The sequence below is a fragment of the Hermetia illucens genome, chromosome 6, assembly GCF_905115235.1.
Source record: "Hermetia illucens chromosome 6, iHerIll2.2.curated.20191125, whole genome shotgun sequence".
Classification (NCBI taxonomy): Eukaryota; Metazoa; Arthropoda; class Insecta; order Diptera; family Stratiomyidae; genus Hermetia; species Hermetia illucens.
Window position 1 is genome coordinate 90,835,308 of NC_051854.1, and position 21,059 is coordinate 90,856,366.

Consider the following 21,059-nt stretch of genomic DNA (forward strand, 5'->3'; position numbering starts at 1 on the left):
ATTTTGTGTTTTTTTTTCTTCTCTATTTTGCAGGTCAAAAAATGTTTGAATCCCTTCCCGATTCCGAGCAAGATCAGAATGCCCTTAGTCGTGTTCTTGTGAGCGCTTTGCATCTTGCCTGCCTTTTAGCTCGTCTAGTCGATGATAAAGACTGTTGTAAATTAGTTAAGCAACGTATTCTCTCCGCCATTTATAAATTGATAAGCCTTAAAGTTGTATTTCGTTCGGGAAGGACAGCGTTGCACTTAGCATGCTATCGGGAGGCAGCATTAGTTGGTCGCTATCCAGAATGTCAATTCCCTTCAGCGCAATTGGCCAAAGCATTGTTGATGGTTGGAGCTGATCCGAATGCAAAAGATGAGGCAGGCAATACCCCATTACATTTAGCGGCATTATCAAGGCCATGCAATAAATCATTGGCGCAAACACTGCTTGAGCACGGTGCACATTTGGTAAGTTTTAAGTTGATTCGTTTATATTATTTAGGTTAAACCAATTGGTATTGATAAAAATTCAAAGTATTTATCGAACTCGATATTGTCCGTTTCGAAATAAGTCCCATTGACTGGAACGCACATACAGCGTGCTACGCCAAAGTACAGCCCTGGTGCTTCCACATGTGTATCCGCCGTGTCGGTATAACCCTACGACTTCTTAAGGCATGGATTGATTTGGTGACCGCAATCAGAGCCTCGCTGTGACTAGTACAACAGTACCAGTTTATACTGAATGCAGTCTGAGCATACATACTGGTATGCAAGACCTACCTAAAACCTTTATCGAATCAGGAATTCTCCTGAGACATGTTATTCGGGGGGCTACCCTGATTCCCATGGTACCAGTTACCTCTTTTGAGGGTTCGTGGCCGAAGCCACTTTAGATGAATTACATGCATACTCGATTCTGATCACCCCAGGGCTTGGAGCATTCGCGTACTGTATAACGACCAACAAGTCAATGTAAATACATCGTTTCCCGGTCCACCATTTGGAAATTCTCCTTGCCCACTTGGTGTTGACTCGGCGAACATGGTTTCTGCCCCGTCTTCATCCTCGCCACCTCTAAGCACCAGCGTCAAATTGCAGACAAATAATTTTTTTAACATACGTATTTTTAAAAGATTTTTTTAATCTCATTGTTTGTAAGGCCACACAGTCGCCCTTATCGGCCAATGCCGATTCAATAGCGGCTCGCAATGATGCATCATTTCTTTCTTCTTCTTTTTCTTCAGCCTTTGTCCCGTTTAGAAATGGCGTTGGCTCGTCGTGATCGGTTTCGCCATTTGGCTCTATCGATGCCTGATCTGGGTGCAATCTCGAGGCTTTTAAATCCCCATCCAGCATATCAAGCCACCGTTGTTTCGACTTGCCTTTTGGTCGTTTACCATTGACTTCGATGTTCAGACCAATCTTGGCAAGTGAATTTTCGTTAGCACGAATTGCGTGACCTTACCATCGAAGACGCCTCTCTTGTAACTTTTCCACGATCGGTGCAACGTAACATCTTCGTCTCCATTACCGCAAGACGCCGTTCATTGTCTTTTATAGTCGGCCAACACTCAGAACCATAGATCGATCACAAAGAAGACCAGTTGTGGAACGCCACTTGATCCAGGTTGCGTTAATGCGTGAAGCAATTCTTCATTGGCTGATAGCGTTAATCCGAGGTATTTAAATCGCTCAGTTCTGGGCTGTCACTGTCGCTGACAGTGATTGTGCCTGTTTTATGGGGATCGGTCGTCAAAAATTCAGTTTTGTTTAAATTCAATCTGATACCGTGTTGCATGAGGCGATCATTCCATTTTTGAACAAGTTGATCGGGATCATTTTTGCTATCAGATACTAAGAAAACACCATCTGCATAAAGCAGTGTGTATGGCGCTGGATATTGGATATCCCGTGTGACGGTGTCCATAACAAGAACAAAAAGGAGTGGCGAATACGGTTGTCAAGAATGCGTTCAAAAATCTTCATGGTATGGGAAAGTAACCGGATCGGACGGTAATTTGAACATTCTGCTGGACTACCTTTCTTTTTCCATATTGGAACAGTGGTACTTTCTTGCCAGTCAGACGGTGTTCTTCCTTCCTGAATAACCCGATTAAAGAATTCACTGAGCCACAGTCAATTCATTCAGCCACAGTCCCAGCTCTTCGCTTTCCAGAGCTCAGATGCAATGTCGTCAGGTCCTGTGGCTTTCCCCGATTTCATTCATTTTATTGCCTCCTCGACTTCAGTTGCGCTGACAGGTGGAACTGGTCCAAATGTCGGCAATGATTGTGGAAGTTGAGGATGAGCAAATGAGCGATCAGCTGATATAATGGTGAGCTTCATCAGGCGATCATCAAATCGTTCGACTTCTTTAATGGCATCACGGAAACTCTCTGAGATGGCAATGCCAACACCATATTGAGTGTATGGGCTACCAAAATAGAGAAGTTTATAGCCATTTTTACCGCGGTCGCGTTCAATGTCGCAGCTTCTGGCACCAGGCCATCGGGTTTCTTGCAGAGCGCAGATATCAATACGACTTTTCCGAAGTGCTCTTGCGAGTTCTTCGGTCTTTCTAGTTAGGGTACCAACATTTAGCTTTCTTATTCAGAAATTAATGATGAAATTTTGTCTAATCGATAAATTCTTTCCCTTGCAGGATACCACAAATGCGGACGGTGACACCTTCGAAACTCTCCTACAAAATCAACGAATACACGACATTATCAATCCAGTAAAATACACGAGACTGAGTTGTTTAGCAGCGCGCGCCGTAAAGAAGCACGGAATTCCCTATGCGAATCGAGTACCCCGCACCTTACACGATTTCATCGAAACACATTGAAGAGGAATGTGGACAATTTCGTTTTCCGGAGAAAGCGAGATTTTGCACATCAGAGAAGCTCATCAAATTAAAGATGAAAATAATCATCCTCCTACGCTTTGAAAACATTTCTTTAGACCCTACATCGACATCATAAACCAAATTAAACTGCAGGCGAATGGCTGATACGTTTCGTTTGCATCAATCTCTCAAGCATTACTTAAACTTTATCCTGATGATCAGTATCAGTTGGAATTTTGATTGTTAAATGTTTACTGCGTAGATTTAGTAGACGTCAATAGATTGTTTCCTGCTTTTACATATCTACATCTATGTCCTGAACACTCCGCTTGATTTTGAACTCAGGGATCAGGCGGATGCCCTCCCTAAGTTTCTTAATGATGGGAATCTTGTCGAGATCGCGACTGAGCGCAGCAAGTCCTTCGAAGTTTGAGGCCAGTTCGATGAAACGCAATTTCAATCTACTTAAAATGATATAAATGCCAATATATATATAGATTAGATTCCGGCGCAAGAATGAAGCAGACAAACATATTCATATTTGTGATAAGAGAGAATAGCTTAAACCACGCGGGTGGCATACATTTTATTTTTTGAATAAAACATGGGGACATCTGTAAAAAGCGGTCATCGTCAGAAACTAGAAGGAACACAAGCACGATCAATTTGTCGAAATGCGCTATGGATTTTCTTAGTTCTTTTTGATCATATCGCAGAAATCTATAAACAAATTTATAAATACTTAGAAGCAAGCCGGCCAGCTAGTGGCTGGCTAGGTTCGTTCCTTGGAGAAGGGGGAAAGTTGTAATTACTGGAGGCTTTTTTGTACGAGGTAATCCGGGACTGTAAGTTCTCTCCTTCTTGTGTTGTTTTTTTATTGTATACGTTTTGGAAAAAATGTAAACAAGTGAAATAGACCAGAATATACAGCATCAGTTATATATAGACGCGACTGTACTATGAAGAATATTGTTTTCATTTTTTGGATTCATAGTTTATAGCGAACAACTCGAGATCTTTTTGTATTACGCATTATGTATTTAAGTTAGAGTGAGATCTTTAATTTGCAAAGATTTACGTACTATACATATGTAACATTTTGTTTCTTAGATTAGAGAGACTCTTGAATAATTTAAGGATTCTGTTAATTTAATGTGAAACTAAATATTATATTTTACAATTCGTCCCAATGGAAGTTGAAAACGAATTGAATTCGAAAAGAAATTTAATGAAAATATAAAGTTTTGAATAACTGAATTGTTTGTTTCCAAGTGAATACGACACTTACATTTCAAATTTCACTTAAAATAATGTTTACGTTTCTTTCTCAATATTTTACTCAGTGAATTGACATTTTATTTAATATTCGAATTCCCAGGGATACTGTCCATTCATTAGAGATATCTCAATTCTTGTTAGAGGGATGTAAGGAGCACCTACAAGCGACGGATCAGCATTCATTCAGATCTGATGTAATCATTAAGGAATTCTTTTAAGACTAAATAAATAATAAATATCGTTATTTGAATTTCAGCACTTTTCGCTGCCTGGCGAGCAGAGAACCCACTTAGTGTAACTGCAAGCAAGATTAGCATCCAGGGCCCCAGAAGCTGCCCAATTACCTCGACCACCACACCATTAACCTTTAAAGAGACCATCAACTTCATACATACGATTATACTTACGAGACCAATCAAATTCATTTCGCACAGTTTTCTCGTTGTTATTCTAAAATGGAAGAAACATTTTGTGAAACGAACAGTCAAAATCTAGAATAACTCGCCAGAGTATAGAAATAAGCAGCGGGGCAACTCAAGTTTCCACTTCCTTACATATCGCTACAAAGTCTGCATGAATAAAAAGAGGCGGAAACGAACGGATGAAGGTAATGATCTGATGATACCAATATATTAGGTTGTTGCACATGAAATGACCGATTTGGTACTAAAATTTGAAACGACTGTAAAGCCTACAAAAATTTATTTAATTAATCAAAATAGGTGCCAGTCGATTCAAAACACTTCTCCCAACGAGATACAAGAGCATGTATACCAGTTTCGTAGGAGTCCAATTTTCAGGGGTTGATAAACTCCTCGAAGGCAATTTGGATGACCTCTCCATTCCTCAATTGTTATTCCGCCAAAAAATGATGCAAATGCTTAAAAAAGTGGTAGTCGGTTGGCGAAAGGTCCGGTGAATATGGTGGATGAGGCAGAGTCTCATACTGCAATTCGTTCAACTTTTGAACCCTTGTTCTGGATTCATTGTCGTGATGCAGTATCATATCATCTCTGTTGACTAATCTCGGCCTTTGAATACTCAATTTTTGGTGCTTTTCCTCGTGTTTGGCACAGCATTTCTGTGTATTTATCGTTTCTCCAGGTGCCAAGAAAGAATAGTGGACAGCTCCAGCTGTAGACCACCAAACACTCAACGTTACCTTCTTCGGAAGGAGGCGCGGTTTCGGCATGTGTCACAGCAGGATTGGCAACATTCGAAATTTATTTCGAATGTTGCGAATGCGAGCGAATAGATGACGCCGCCGGCACTCTACGCGCTTTTTAGAACTCACCACAGGAGTTGAGAGCCAGCGGTAAGAAAGTGCCGTTAGTTGGAGACAGAGGGGCCGCATGGAGAACAACCGGTCTCTTCTGCTCTAGCCTTCACCGAAGATACGCGCATAGTTTTGTTCCTAGTAAAGCAAAAGTAAAACTAGGTCCGCGGGGGGTCCTGACGACGGCCACCCAGAACGCAGCGCCACGTCGCCTAACGATTTTTGATCTGGGGCGGAGGTTTCGGTTCTTCCCGTACCCCGACATCATCGGCTTTTTCCGCAACCATTGAAACTGGCGGCAGCAAATTCCTCCCGAATGAACACCTACGAGTAGGCAAACGGATGTGAGTCTTGGTTTGCGTAGGACGTTTTCGTGGCGTTTCATCCTGGCGGATGTCAGCTTCCCCATACTAGGCGCAGACTTCTTGTATCACTATGGGTTGCTGGTGGACTTGCAAAACAAATCTCTTATAGATCCCACGACCAACCTTAATTCGTCGGGCCAAATGACATCTCACCCAAGTAACAATCTTTCCGTACTTTTTGAAGACATTACCGACTCTCGTGTTCGGGCACTTCTCCAAAAGTTCAGCCAGATTACTACCGAGTGTAGTCTCTTTAAAGTAAAGAGTAAAGCACAATGTGCAGCTCCACATTATCACTACTGGTTCCCCGATCTTCTCGAAGGTGCGTCCTCGACCTCCCCAGAAACCGGCTATTGCACGGAAAGAATTTGAACAATTTGTTCAACAGAATATCTGTAGAACTTCAAACAGCTGTTGGTCTTCCCTACTTCATATGGTCCCTAAGCCAAACGGCGAATGGCGCCCCTGTGGGGACTACAGAAGGCTAAATGCACAGACTGTTACAGACCGATATCCAATTCCGCTCATCCACGACTTTGCGCGTCACCTCGCGAATTACCGCATCTTTTCGACCTCGAACTTAACCAAGGCTTATCATCAAATCCCTGTAGCTCCAGAAGACATTCCAAAGACAGCAATATGCACACCCTTTGGACTCTTCGAGTTCACCCGGATGAACCTTTCAAAGGTTCATCCGGTGCGAAACCTCGACTTCTGTTTCGTATATTTGGATGATGTTTTGGTCGCTTCTTCCTCAGAGTCTGAGCACTTAGCCCATCTCGAGTACATTTCAACGTCTCCTTGGGGCCGGGTTAGTCCTAAACGTTGAGAAATGTAAGTTCCTTCAAACACAGGTGAGATTCCTCGGCCACTCCATTTCCCCTGAAGGAATACAGCTCTACCCAGACAAGGTGCAAGCGATTACAAGCTTCCCGCGTCCGAAAACTGTAAAGGATTGCGGAGGTTCTTGAGCATGCTAAACTTCTATCTTCGTTTCCTGCCCAAGGCCGCCCAACACCAATCCGGTTTGAACGCGTACTTGTCTGGCCCCAAAACTAAGGACACACGAGAGATCGTGTGGTCTGAAGAGGCTGTCCGCGCGTTCAATAAATCCCGACAGCAACTGGCTGAAGCTACACGCTTGGCATTTCCTCTGCAAGATGCACCTCTAGCCGTTTTTGTTGATGCCTCTGACACCGCAGTAGGTGCCGCTCTTCACCAAAAGGTGAATCACGTCTGGCAACCGTTGAGCTTCTTCTCTAGGCAATTGAACCCCGCTCAACGGAACTACAGTACCTACGATCGCAAACAGCTCGCCGCGTACTTGAGCATCAAATACTTCCGCTTCTCCCTAGAAGGCAGGCCGTTTACAGTGTTCACGGACCATAAGCCTCTCACGTATGCTTTGAAACAAAAGTCCGACAAAGCGGCCCGTCGTCAGCTTCGACACCTGAGCTTTATAAGCCAGACGTCCAGCACGTGTCCGGCAAGGACAACATTGTTGCTGACGCTTTGTCTTGTGTCTCCGAAGTTAACATCCCCGCCGCACACGACTTCTCGGCTATTGTCAAGGCGCAGGAAGATGACACATAATACAAATTTCGGGAGTTGCCCATCTTCGGCTCGAACCTCTCTCTCTGCTGCGAAGACTCGGAAAAGGGACCTCGGCCATACATTCCGGCCACCTTTCGCAAGGAAGTGTTCCACGCAGTTCACGACTTTGCGAGACTCGCATGGTTATAAGTATTGCCTTAAAATCATCGACAGGTTTACGCGGTGGCCTGGGGCAATACCTCTAAATGACATTACGGCGCAATCTTGTGCCGAAGCCCTCTGTCGCTTTGGCTTCCCTGCAGTGGTCATCACTGACCAGGGAATGCAATTTGAGTCCACCCTTTTCTCGGAGTTAGGCAAACTCCTGGGTTTTAAACACCAGCGGACTACTGCATACCACCCGCCATCCAATGCTAGAACACAGACTTCGAATCCACCCGCGACTCTGAGAAATCAGGTCGTGGCCGAGGGACGGATTTTGGAGGCCTCATCTATTTCATGTTCCTCCACGGAGAAATCTGTGGAAGACAGGCTCTTCACTTCAGTGGAAAACCTACACCCAGTGTCTATGGCGCGGTAAGCCAAAAAGGATAGTACAGCAACTCCCTTAATGAGAGGAACTGGAAATCTGGCTACGGCTGGCCAGTCGGTGACACTGTTATCTAACTCTTCTAAAATACGGGGGAAGAAGGCTCGGCAGAATGAAACTTCAGCCGCAATGGAGAAGGGACTACAGGCTTGCCTGTCAGAAACTTTTCCTCCGCCTGTACCCGAATAACCGAAAAAAGGGAAGCTGGTAATATGGACCCAACTGTTCTAACGCCGATATGTGAAAATATATCCATGCAGCCTGGACTCCGTGAACCTGGGAGGGCTTCTAGTCGACGACAACGGAAGGCACTGCGAAAGAAGGTGAAGTTTTTTGGGAATGAATCAAGTGTGGCGATATCCAGAGATATCGGACGCAAGAAAGCGGAAGTTTCGGTGGAAGGTGAGGACAAGCTGGTAACTCCGGTGAGATCCACACTGAATGCAGCAGACTTTTCGGTTAACAGCGGTTTTCATATTAGACTGAACTTATGGCTACAAACAAAACGAGGTAGACCCTGCCTGAGATGGAGAGATGGCGTAGGTCAGAACGCCAGACAGCTTTTAGGGATATCGCAAAACCGGGATGTCTGGAGTTGGCCTAGACCGGATATTGGTTGCTGCGCCGTTGATGATGATGATGTGCCATTTTACCTGTTTAACATTTCCGAACGACTCTGAATATCAAAAAATCACTTTACCAATAGATTCTACACTATATCTAGATACAATTGATGCCAAAAAAAATCGATTCCTCGGATCCGACACACGGGATCGTCCTTAAGCTTGTCTGAACACTACCAATTTGATCTGAAGGTGTCCCTTATGGATTTCGAATCACACATCGGATTGCGTATGGAGATCAAATGAGTTGGTGATTTCAAACGACGTAACTCCACTAATTGAGTCTGCGTACGTTTTTTGCGGAGCAGCAACCAATCAACAAACAAAAGCGTTCATTTTGTGCCGTTCTAGTTATGAAAAACTACATTCTCTCAATTTTAATTATGATTTATTTATTAACAAACACTATCAACGTTATTGTATAACAACATAGTTATTAGTTCAAAAGTTGAATTTCCTAATTATTAATTTAGCAACAGAATCATTAATTGCCATATCTAAAACACGAAAACTCAAATGTCTACCTATCCCATCGTATGTATCTACAGTGGTCAAAAAAGTTTGTCAACAACGGTCAAAAAATGAAAATGGGGGTCAAAGTATGAGAAAAATATGTTGAGTATGCCCAAATTTTTGGTAACATACTAAAGAAACATAACTGAATACACGGACACAGGAAAAATGAAAAGCAAAACGACGCGGCGTTTGGTTTCCGGGTCGTATTGGAAAAACCAGCTCTCATCGCCCGTTATAACTCGATCAAGCAACGTGGGATCGTTTTCCTCTTGTTCCATTGTTCCAAACAGTCTTCTGTGACGGTCATTCGATGCTGCTTCTGTTCCTCAGAAAGATTCTTTGGAACTATCTTCGCGCACAACTTTTTCATCCCGAAATCATTTGTTAAAATTTGCCTGTTTCACGGTTCATACCCAGTTCCGAGGCCAACAATTGAACTGCTAAACGCCGATCTTCAGGGATTGGGACACGCACACGCTGCGCATTCGCGTCAGTCCGCACCTCGACTGGTCTCCCACTCCGCGCCTCCTTTTCCACGCTCTCACGCCCCTGCTTAAACTCTATGCCATCGAAACACCTGGGGACGACTAAGAGCACGATCACCATGCACTTTTACAATTTAAGCGTACGTTTTCGAAGCTGCTTCGCCCAATCTGGCGCGAAATTTTATCGCGACGCGTTGCTCTAGATTTCGTTTCTCCACTTTCGTGACGAGCACCACCAACACACGTCTACTCAACACGACATAGCAGGCGAACTGAAAAAGCTAGAGCGACGGTGAATATATTAATGGAGAGGAGAAGGATGCCGGGGAAGGGGAAGGGAATTTGAAGGTTGTAGGTTTACCACAAGCGCGGTAATAAAATCAGTCTCATTACTTAATTGTCTAACCTCATATTTGTAGTGCTGACATACTTTTTTTTAACTGTGAAGTTGGATTTTCTTTCATTTTCCTACGGCTGTGCTAATTTGATTCACTTTTCTCCATTATTTTTTTGTACATGTGTATTGACTAATGTTTCTTTTGTATGTTACAACCCATTCTGGCTAAATAAACGAATTGTTTTCCTACCCTTCCCCTCGTGGTCATTTTATTGAGCGTTGTTGACAAACTTTTTTTGACCACTGTATATCTTGTTACACATTGTGCTAATATCAATGACATGCATTCACTTCATCCGGAATTCACGTCTTAAATTTCAATTGCATCAACCTTTGCAATGCCGGTAAGGTAAGAGTAAATCTACTGAGGAGGCATTGTGCTGACAATAGCACTTACATTCCATTCCATTGTATGTAAACTTGTTACTAACTAATCGAAATGAAGCCAATTTTCTTATTTATTCCCGATTACTAGTCCGTGGATACGTAGTTCCATAAGCTCGGCCAAAGAGCCTAACCTGAATCAATTATTTCTATTCTTCTACATGTCGACCAGTCATACCCGGTACTCTGTACAAAAATTCCCCATCACTATCATAATAACAGTCACTCACTTTATATATAGATCCTCTCTTCCAAAGTCGTCTAGGTATATGGATTCTTTCTCGGATTCCACTGCTCAAGCTGATCATATCTCGAGCATTAAGTTCAACCTCATTCACTGCGAACTTATTTACTTCAGACAGATCTCTTCCGTTATCCTTTGAATTAGACGCTAACACGCCCGTCCCTTGGGGATTTGCTATTTGATGCAAGGCTGTTTCCTTGCTATCCTGTTGAACTTCGGGATTGCGACGCACCAAATCTCTGAATCTCATTGGAGTTTTATTCTGAACTTGGTCAACCAAATAGGTCTCATCGTCCATCATTTGATTTGTAGCAAGCGGTGGAGGATTATTATTGGGTGACGGAATACGACTGGAGTTGGTTTTATCTTCATCAGGTTCCTGCTGGCCTGTCGAGTCGTCAACCTCTGAAGAGGCAGACAATCTTGGTTGTGCTAATCTTCGGAATTTCGTACTTTCGGTGATTATACTTAAAAACTCAGTCCTGTTAGGTTTGGGCAGTTCTGGTTTGGGGAGGGTCACAGTGTGCAAGCTTCTCAAATCCTCAGGTGTTCTATTTGCGAACTTGCGAAGATGTTGCTCCAAAGCTGGATCCAGCTCTGTAAATTTCCCTTCCCGAAACATTTTCCAATTTTCTATGACACTTTCGTCATGACGTTGTACCCGCTGGGACCTCGCTGCTATCCATTTTCCTTTGATAATCTGAGCAATAATTTCAGGTGTTGCCGGAAAACTTTCAGACAGTTTTTCCGGATCCCATTCTTGTGGATCACGTGAATGAAGTAATTTAATTTGTTCTTTTTCGGCATAAGTAAGAAAGTTTGGTTGTTTAGTTCTGAAATATTTGTTGCCTACGGTGAAGTGTCTTATTCGTTCCCGATGATCTTGCATCTCACGTTCATGTTGTTTATGGCTTTTATGTACTTCCATGAAATCGGATTCTATATCGCCGAATCCCTCAGGATCTTCAAATATTTCATTAACATCCTTGAGCTCCTTTGATAATTTGTTGAGACCAGGTATGCCGGCTCTTCGCGCATAGTTTCGAATTGGAACCAGATGTCGAAGCATATTTTCCTGCGGAAAAAGGAACCAAATTTAAACCTTAGATTAAGCAAACATTTTTATCTACAAAAGTTACAAAATTTATTGAATGCCTATTCCAAGAGCCTACGAAAAGTGACGAAATTAATTGTGTAGGTTCACCAACACCCAAGTGAAGCTCTACTGGAGTAACTCTCATTTTTGCACCTCCTTGCTACCTCTAGGCTAGGAAATGTGGAGTGAGGGGTCTTTTTCGGCACTTCACTCCTTCTTATGTCATTAGCAAAAAATCATACGCCCCAAGTACTGCCTAAAGTACTTCTATCTCTACGTCTATCTCTTAGGGAGTACCAATTTGACGTAAAAGAAGCAAATTTGACCTACTGTAACTTTGCTAACAATAGCAGGATTTCCACCCAACTTTCCAGTAGGCTGCTCCATATTAAAATAAAATAAAAAATAGTATTTTAGCAGATATTGGTATGGAGGATATTTCGGAGCCTAGATGTTATATAGAAGCATCATCATGTTTTTTTTTCAAATTTTTCTGGTAAGTAGTTTCTGAGAATGACTTCTTAATTTAAAAGAAACCCCTTTATGTCCCCCATACTCGTCCGTTTCGGAATTGGCTTCAAAACGCAAACTTGATTAGGAAAGTACTAATCGACACCTTTCATTTGATACCCCACATAACTATGTACGTTCTGATAAAAAAATTTGCACCCCTCTTTTGCAGGGGGACCCTTGTTTAAGTTCCACATGGGAAGATGTAATGTTTTCAAGAAAACCCTAAAAATGACCTGTAAAACTCGTAACCCCAATGTCTCGATTGACAGAGAAGATATAGGACGGACCGCATCTTCAATCGATGTTTTTCATCGTCCCCACCCTATCTTGGTATTTTCAACCCATGATAGTAGAAAATGCCCCTTTGTGATGACCTGCCTCGCAGTTGGCTGGTCCATATCTGGTCCGTATGGTCAGCGTGTCTTTTCTCCGCCATATAGTATAGCACTGAATCCAATAAAAATCTATAGGAGAAGTGAGGAAGGCTTCTCCCAATAAATAATCCCAAATAATGATCAGAGTGAGAAATAAGCAGTTATTCGCGAAGATGCAACTTTATGACTTCTTTCCGCAAATTGTGATCACTGAGCATGCAGAACTCACTGATGCAAAATACTGTCTCAGCCTCAAAATTTGCTGACAGAAAAATTCCCGCACACAGTGCGTTACTGATGAGTTACTTTCCGCCATAGACGATCAGTTAACTAAATCAAACAAAAATGTAACCTGGAAAATTCGACACCTTCCTCGTTTAGGATCAGAAAGCAGACTGAGAATGAAACATTGCGTATGGAATAGCGCAGCTTAGGCGAAATGCCACCGTGTTAAAATTATTCAAATAATAACGAGGAGATGGTCATTCCACATAGAGGTAGGGAAATACCTCATCAGAAGTTCAGACGACAATACCTTTCAGCTTATAGCCGCAAAGGTCCCTAAATTCGGAATCTTCTGGGAGGCAATCACCCATGAGGCAATAAATCCCCAAGGCAAAAACAAGAAACGATAAGCTCTGAGCACTCAGACCCCAGAAGCCCAATTAACTCGATTCTCCCATCTAACGGAATATTGGTTGGTTCTCTTGAACTCATCTTGAGGATTCCTCGTCCAGTTGCTTGGACTTGCTGTTTTCTACAGCGGAGGGAAGGCAACGTCATAGTCAACATCGCAGTCCAATCTTCTTTTTCTTCAGCCTTTGTATCGTTCACAAGCGGGGTCGGCTCGTCATGATCGATTTCGCCATTTGGCTCTATCGAATGCCTGATCTGGGTATACATCGTAATCCAATGAATCATAATAGTTTTTTACTTCTTTGGTAGTGGTGCTCTGAGGTGGTGGGGAGGAAGACGGGGCGGCAACCGTGTCGGCTGAACCAAAACCAAGTGGCCGAGGAGAACCTCCACGTGGTGGCACCGGGAACCGCTGTATCGCATTGGCTTGCCGGCCATGATGCAGTAGGCGAATGCTCCAAGGCTTAATTAGGGCAATCAGACCCGAGTCTGCGCGGGGACTCATCTGAAGTGGCTTCGACCACGAAACCTGACCAGGGGTATACTGGTACCATGGGAACCGGGGTAGCCCCTGGACTCATCTACTTCGGGAGAATTCCTGTCGTATATGAGTACAGCTCGGTTGTTTGCGGTTGGCCCCCTAGTGGGAGCTTCATGGGGGTTGTTGGTGATGCTCAAGCGAGAAGAGACCTTCGGGCCTCGGCGTGGTGTTGCGTTTCAACACGGGTGCCGTACTCCTTAGTTCGGTAGAGATTTAGATAGGTCTTGCATCCACCAGTATGAATGCTAAGCCATGCACTTGCATAGACTGGTACCTTGTTGCTTGTCACAGCGGGGCTCTGATTGTGGTCCCAAAATCAATCCGTGTCTTAAGAAGACCGTAGGATTAAGTCTCCACGACAGGTACCTACTTTAAAACCCCAAAGACTTAACTTCTTTGGTAGCTTCCCTCATGGAGATATTTTTTATTGCTGCTGTCTTGATGATCTTCAAATGTTCAACCCAGATGGTGCAATTTCTGTCGCTGGCGTCATGATCTGTCTTGCCGCATAGAACACATTTTTTTTCGCAAGAGTTGCCATCACACTGATTTTTAGGTCCGTTGCATTTTAAGCATCTACTCGATTTCGCTTTACAGTTCGTGGCAATGTGCCCAATCTACCACAAGCGAAACATTGTCTTGGCCTATTCAAGTAATGGTCAATCACATTTTTGTTTCTCCATGGGAGAAAAAGTTTCACTTAGGTCCTGAGACTGGGCAACCTCAGGGAAAGCTTTGAGTTGAGCCGTGACTGGTAGAATTCCAGAAACATTTGGCTGTTTGATTGTGGGAAATTGAAATTAATCTGCTTTACGCAGATGAAGTTTTCCTAGCATCTGATAGCAAACATTATCTAGAGCAACTTGTCCAAAAATGGAATAATCGCCTCATGCAACACGATCTCAGATTAAATCTGAACAAAACTGAATTTTTGACGACCGATCCCCATGAAACAGGCATAATCACTGTCAGCGGCAGTGATCTGTCCAGAACTGAGCGATTTAATTACCTCGGGTCAACGCTATTAGCCAACGGAGAACTATGGTTCTGAGTGCTGGGCAACTATAAAAGGCAATGAACGGCGGCTTGCGTTGGACTAGTGGCGTGACATGTTTTGATCACATCCTAAATGAGGATATCCACTATAGTTATGGGGTTGCACCGATCGTGGAAAAACTGCAAGAGAGACGTCTTTGATGGTATGGTCACGCAATTCGTACTAACTAGAATTTACTTGCCAAGATTGGTCTGGTTTGATACGCTGGATGGGGATTTAAAAGTCTCGAGATTGCATCCAGATCAGGCATTCGATAGAGCCAAATGGCAAAACCGATTACGACGAGCCGACCCCGCTTGTGAACGGGACAAAGGTTGAAGAAAAAGAAAGAAAGAAGAAGAACCCTGCTACGGTCTGATCGAGGAAAAAATTGCCTGAACAATGCCAAAGAGCACCAACTTTTGCTCGTAAGCGCAAACAAGTGAAAGTTCGCTTGTGTCCGCCGAAGTGAATGGTTCGTTCTGACGATTGCTCTCGACTGTGTTCTGATCGGGCTTGTGCACTGTTGCCAAGTTTACGATCATCGATATTCAATTGTTTAGCCGTGTTTGATTAACGGTTTATTTAACTGTAAAACAGTGAAGCCGGCACAAGCCTCGCGCCTCGAGTGCGGAACTCATTCTTACTCGAGGGACACGAAACCATAGCGGGTAAAGGAAGCGGAACCAGCTTACACTGCCGCCGCCCATGGATTGGGCAACTCTAATATCTCCACACAGCTGCTCCATGCGGCCGACAAGACCATTACGTCCGAAAAAATGATAAATGACGACTGCCCCGTCATAACTGTCGACGACGACCAGAGCTTCCCTCCTGGGAACCAGCCCGATGCTCGGACTGGTGAAGAAAACTACTGCGTTAATTACATCCAAGGATCCCAAGATGAATTCAAACTTGCTTCAGGTAAGTCTGTTTTCAAACGGAAACAAACAGACTCCGGCATCTCGGACAACGAGGCCCCAGCGAACAAAAACCGATTTTATCTCCTCTCCGACAACGAGCATCGCCCCGAAGCGACGCACGAACGTCCCGGAACCTCGAAATCCGCTGACTCGACCATTCCACCGTTGGTTAAAGATAAGATTAGCCTTCTCCCCCCGATTTTCTTATACGGATTGACTGCCAGGGCACTGGGCCTTGTAATTAAAAACATAGATAAAAATGCTACATTTGAAATTACCAACCTACCGGCCGACAGGCTCAAAGTCCGGCTCACCTGTCCCAATATCCATAGGAAACTAATACATTTAATTAAGATCACCAAATTGGAAGGACATTCCTTCACGCTGAAAGAGGAGAGGAAGCCAACCCTCAACCTCAGAGGAATCTCCCCCCATGAGTTCACTCCCGAAGACGTGGCTTCGGAAATCAAGGAGCTAACGCAGATCACACCTATCCGAGTAACTAGACTTTCCACCCCGTGGTCACGAGCCAATAACACTAATCTGAACCTCTTCCGTGTGACTTTCAACTCTGACGCAGAGGCTAATATAATCACATAAAAAAATACCCTCCTGCATCAACGGATTAGCTGGGAGAAGCCCCGAAAAGGGGAAGTCACCCAATGTTTCAATTGCCAACAATTTGGCCACGTATCCGCAAACTGCAGATACGACCCCAGATGCGTGAAGTGCGCGGGCCCACACGCCTCCAGGGATTGCCCCCGTTCCAATGTAGAAGACAACGCCGAAAAGGAGTCGGCGCACCACTAAAATGTGAAAATTGTGGCCAATTGGGTCACCCGGCCAACTTCTCTAAGTGCCCCCGCAGACTGGAATCTATCCAGCACAAAGAAAGAGCAAAAAGCATCCCGCACTCTCGATCTGCCTCGTTCTTCCCCCACCTTGACAGACCCTCGCCTGTGTCTCGCAACCTAACACTCTGCCTCATGCCAACTGGACCGCCCCTCCCTCACTGACCCCGTCTTTTGCCGCAGTGACCAGGGGTCAAGCAAGACCCGAAACCCTTAGCCCTTTATCGCCTGCACATTCTTCCATTCCAAGGGGCTTCTTCATGGAAGCGTGGGCTCTATTCAATATGTCTTTCTCCTCGCTGTGGAGCACAATTTCCGACTTCTATCACAACTATCTCCGTCTCCCCCCTGAAGACAAACCCGAAGCGTACCTACAATTCCTCTTCAAATTGCTAGACAACCAAAATGAAGGTGCTCACACTCAACACTAATTTGCTCATTTCTAACGACAAACGTTTCGCTCTCCACAAGCTCTTAGAGGATTCCAATTCTAATCTCGCTCTCCTAAACGAAACCAGACTGGGGGAAGCCCCCAACGTAAAATTACATGCTCCCGGTTACAGTACTTTCCGCAATGACGCGGGTAGAGGCACAGCCATACTAGTCAAAGCGGGACTAAGGACAAATAGTATCCCATCGGCTGCACTGGCGTCAAACAGCCTGTTAGCAGTAGTCAGACTTCCTGTCAGGGGTGCTGGCGCCCTCCGAGTCCTAATCGGCTCTCTCTACTTCCCGGGTGGCACAGGTCGTCACCTCACTCCCATTCTGGACGAACTCTGGGAAATCGCGAGCAGCTTCGACGCATTCATCCTCGGCGGCGACCTTAACGCGAAGCACGTATCTTGGGGCGACTCAGTCAACAACGAAAACGGCAAAGTGCTCATCGATTGGTTTCAATCAGGTCCATTCCTTAGCGCGGACATCATTAACGCGGGAGTGCCATCCTTTCCTCGTGGATCCTCTTTCCTAGACGGCTTTATAATCTCGTCCAATCTCTCAGCATGTATCACTAGCTGCTCCTCTCTAGCAGCCCACTCGGACCATCATGCCCTCAGCCTCTCTCTACATCTACAGCAAATTCTCCCTTCACTCCACCATCCGCACATATGCAGATCTTTCAATCTGACAAACTGGGACGATTTCCAACGCGACTTAGACAGCGTGCTGGGCCCTCCCCTGGACAAATCGCGCATCCACTCTAATGTTGAGTTAGATACATACATCCGGAAAGTGAACTCTGCCTTCGAAACTACAATCGACAAAACACGCCCCAGTTAAAGAACCTGGTTACTACAAATACGGGTGCCTTTCCCCCTCAACTCTCCTTTTAGTCCGCGATAGAAACACACTACTGCAGCGTAGGAAACGTTTATTTCACCAGTCACGGAACAGATGCAACGCTGACTACCGTCTCCTCTCCGAGATCATCAAAGACCTGTCCAACAAAATCAATGGAGCTATTCGGTCCGAACTGAATGCATCTTACAAGAAACTCCTCAAATCCCTCAAACCCGGCCCACAAGTTTTCTCAGTAATTAATCGATTGACCGGAAGAAAGAAAAAATGTACTAATTTCCACCAAACCCCGATAAAAATAGGTAACCTCCAGTGTCATTCCCCCGAGGAAAAAATATCCGCCTGCGTAGACTATTTCAGCCACTTATTTAGAGCAAAACCACCAGCGGATCCCATCTGGAACTCGGTGGTCGCCAATGCTGTCAACAGTAAAAGGTTGAGCTTGGAAGGGTCTTACCTTTGCCCCTTTTCTCCCAGATGCCCGGCTGATGCAGTCAGAACAGGCCCGTTCGCCCCCTTCTTTACCTCCCTAGAAGAAGTCGAACTTGCAATCTCCCGGTGCAACAATAAAAAATCTTCGGGCCCCGATGGCATCTCGAACTTTGTTCTGCGGAAGTGTGCGCCTACCATCAGTGAACGGCTCGCCATCCTCTTCAACAACTGCCTGAACAACGGCCACTTTCCGGTATCTTGGAAATCCGCCCTCCTCATACCGATCCCTAAAAAGGGGTGCTCGGGCGATCTCAAAGATATGAGACCCATCTCTCTTCTTTCCAATATTGGAAAAATCTTCGAACGTATCCTACTAAGTCACCTCAATAGACACTACTCCGCCATCATTCCACTTAACCAATTCGGCTTCGAAAACCTCAGATCCACCGAGCAGGCAATCATGTACCTGCAAGACCATATCCTCAATCAACTGAAAAACAGGCATTGCACCGTAGCCTGCGCCTTAGACCTCGAAAAGGCGGTTGATTCTGTTTGGAAAGAGGGATTGCTCTACAAACTAATTCAGTCCAATTGCCCCCTCCCCTTATTCAGAATCCTCGCAGATTTCATCTCCAACAGAACTTGCCATGTGCGTTTCGATGGATTACGCTCCTGCGACTTCCCGGTAAACTCAGGAGTCCCTCAGGGATCTATTCTAGGCCCCAAACTTTTTAACATCTTCCTCTACGATATTCCCCTTCCTCCCATAAACTTATCCCCCACGACAACGGCAATTCAGGCAGCCCTTCTCTCGCCCTCTTCCCCCAACGACAATGGTCCTCCCGCGTCAGGAGGGATCCTCTTCGCCGATGACACCATCCTTTTTGCGAGTGGTCTCAGGCCTTCAATAGCCTCCCTCTCTCTCAATATCCTAACCAATAGGGTCATCGCTTATTTCAACCGGTGGGCCCTTACCGTTAATTCCCTTAAGTCTGAGGTTATTTGCTTCAGAAACCCCAGTGGGAAGTGCCACTGGCGCACAGTACCAGAAAGCAAAAACCTGCATTTACGCATTGCTAACAACACACTCCAGCCGAAATCAAATATTAAATACCTGGGAATCTCCCTCAACAACAAACTCAAATCCAACCCTCACGTCAGATCTGCTATCGCCAAGGCCTCTAAGGCCTCAGCTGCCTTAAAAAACCTCCTCTCATCCCTGGCCCTGTACCCTGCCACCAAAACCCTTTTATACAAAACTCTCATTCGTCCAATCCTGACCTACGGTTTCCCAGCATGGGCTACCATGTCACTGAACGTAGCAGAAGCCCTCCAACGCTTTGAAAGGACGATACCCAGGAAATGCACGGCCAAATACAGAAGGCCAAACCTAAAATTTCACCAAAACTCTCTTCTGTACGACCTTTCAGGGGTTTGCCCCATAATTCCGCACATGATCAAGTTGTCGCGCGTCAGACTGAAAAAGTGGGTGTCCTACCCTAACCCGCTGATAAAAAATCTCGCTAAACGCAATGCACTATTACGCGAGCAGAGGTACTACGTGTCAGGGCTGACTCTCCTCTCAACCATCACGCCTCCCCTCCTTTTATCAAAACTCCTCCCCGGACTTTCACAGAGGCTAAACGCATAAGTCCAATGTTCTGGCAGTCAATCCCCGCGCAGGTGTAGATCACCTTCTATTATTTTTTTTTCTTTATTTAGTCCAGATTAAGACAATAGACACTAATTAGCCTGTACATAATGTAATACCTCCAAGCATTAATTTCTACCCTAAATTAAGGTCCCTCCTTCTACCAATTAAGCCCCACAATACATGCCCCGCAATCCCACAGTCCTTTTCATCCCTCCCGCCTTGGGTCACTGACCTCGCACAGGCCCAAATCGAGTAAAAGGTAGCCCTTTCTTAGAATGCTAACACCATTGAGAAAGGACTGCGCTTTACTCCAATTCCGTTAATCAATCCTGTCCACCGGTGCCTAAAAACTCCCTTTTTCCCGTTTCCCAGTACGGAGTACTATTTTGTGCTATGTTTGTTTACTAATAACTTTTTTGACTAATAAAAAATCTAACATTGAATGGAAATACTCCAGTTTCGCGTGACATTTCAAGTAGGTTTCTCGTTGAACTTCCCATTGCGGAGGAGCCTTTAAACGATTGATCTTATTAAATTATTTTTTCCGACTTGTCACAATCTTGACAGATGCCGGATTTTACCTAATACTAGCACAAAGTGCCAAACATTTAGGCTCGGACGATCCTACCTACTTAAATGATTATTAAAATCCTCATTGCCCATATAATGAGCAGTGAAAAAAATCCTTAACATGCTTAGGGATGTGAAGAACATTTGAACGATTTTTTCCCGTGGGCCATCCTGTCCTGTCTTCAACGGAAGATACCCATTGAAAACTTGACTCCTCAAAATGCTTTAAACGAGACCTACCCGAATCCGAAGCATGTGAGAAAACATTTGCTCTATTAAGGGCTACAATAATTGTTGTTTTCCAACTTTCTTTGGTGTCAAGAATGGTAGGAATCCAGAAATTCAGCTAAAATTAAATTTCGCGCCATGAACAATTGAAATTCGATCCACCATGATATGCTTCGACATGCACCTCTCAGTTTTTGAATATTGACTTAAATTAAAATTGACGCGAAATATTTATTGATTCTTAACCAATAACTCACCCAAAATCGAATTTCCACACATTTCCCAACCTATCCACTGACTTTGACACATTTCAGAAAATTCAAAACATTGCCAGCATTGCCATCTGAAACAAACAGTCGCTAT

At 44.5% G+C, this 21,059-nt stretch overlaps 2 protein-coding genes across 2 annotated transcripts in view; one reads left to right on the forward strand and one right to left on the reverse strand.

The window, feature by feature from the left end:
* The window catches only part of LOC119658985 (protein fem-1 homolog CG6966), a 170,736-nt gene extending 166,644 nt beyond the window's left edge, over positions 1-4,092 (forward strand). Inside the window, exons 5-6 of the mRNA XM_038066867.1 lie at positions 34-452; positions 2,650-4,092. Coding sequence (XP_037922795.1) covers positions 34-452; positions 2,650-2,835 — 605 coding nt within the window. The 3' untranslated portion in view covers positions 2,836-4,092. The remainder of the gene's footprint in view (positions 1-33; positions 453-2,649) is intronic.
* A 4,799-nt stretch (positions 4,093-8,891) lies between these two features.
* LOC119658987 lies at positions 8,892-21,022 on the reverse strand. Its single transcript, XM_038066869.1, has 2 exons — positions 20,954-21,022; positions 8,892-11,621 (listed from the first exon to the last, which is right to left on the reverse strand). Exon 2 carries the CDS (start codon positions 11,613-11,615, stop codon positions 10,452-10,454), a length of 1,164 nt encoding a protein of 387 aa, XP_037922797.1. The 5' UTR covers positions 11,616-11,621; positions 20,954-21,022; the 3' UTR covers positions 8,892-10,451.
* Between the last annotated feature and the right edge of the window lie 37 nt (positions 21,023-21,059).

Excerpts from the sequence above, each read along its gene's own strand:
- LOC119658987 (XM_038066869.1), bottom strand. The coding sequence starts at position 11,615 with ATGCTTCGACATCTGGTTCCAATTCGAAACTATGCGCGAAGAGCCGGC.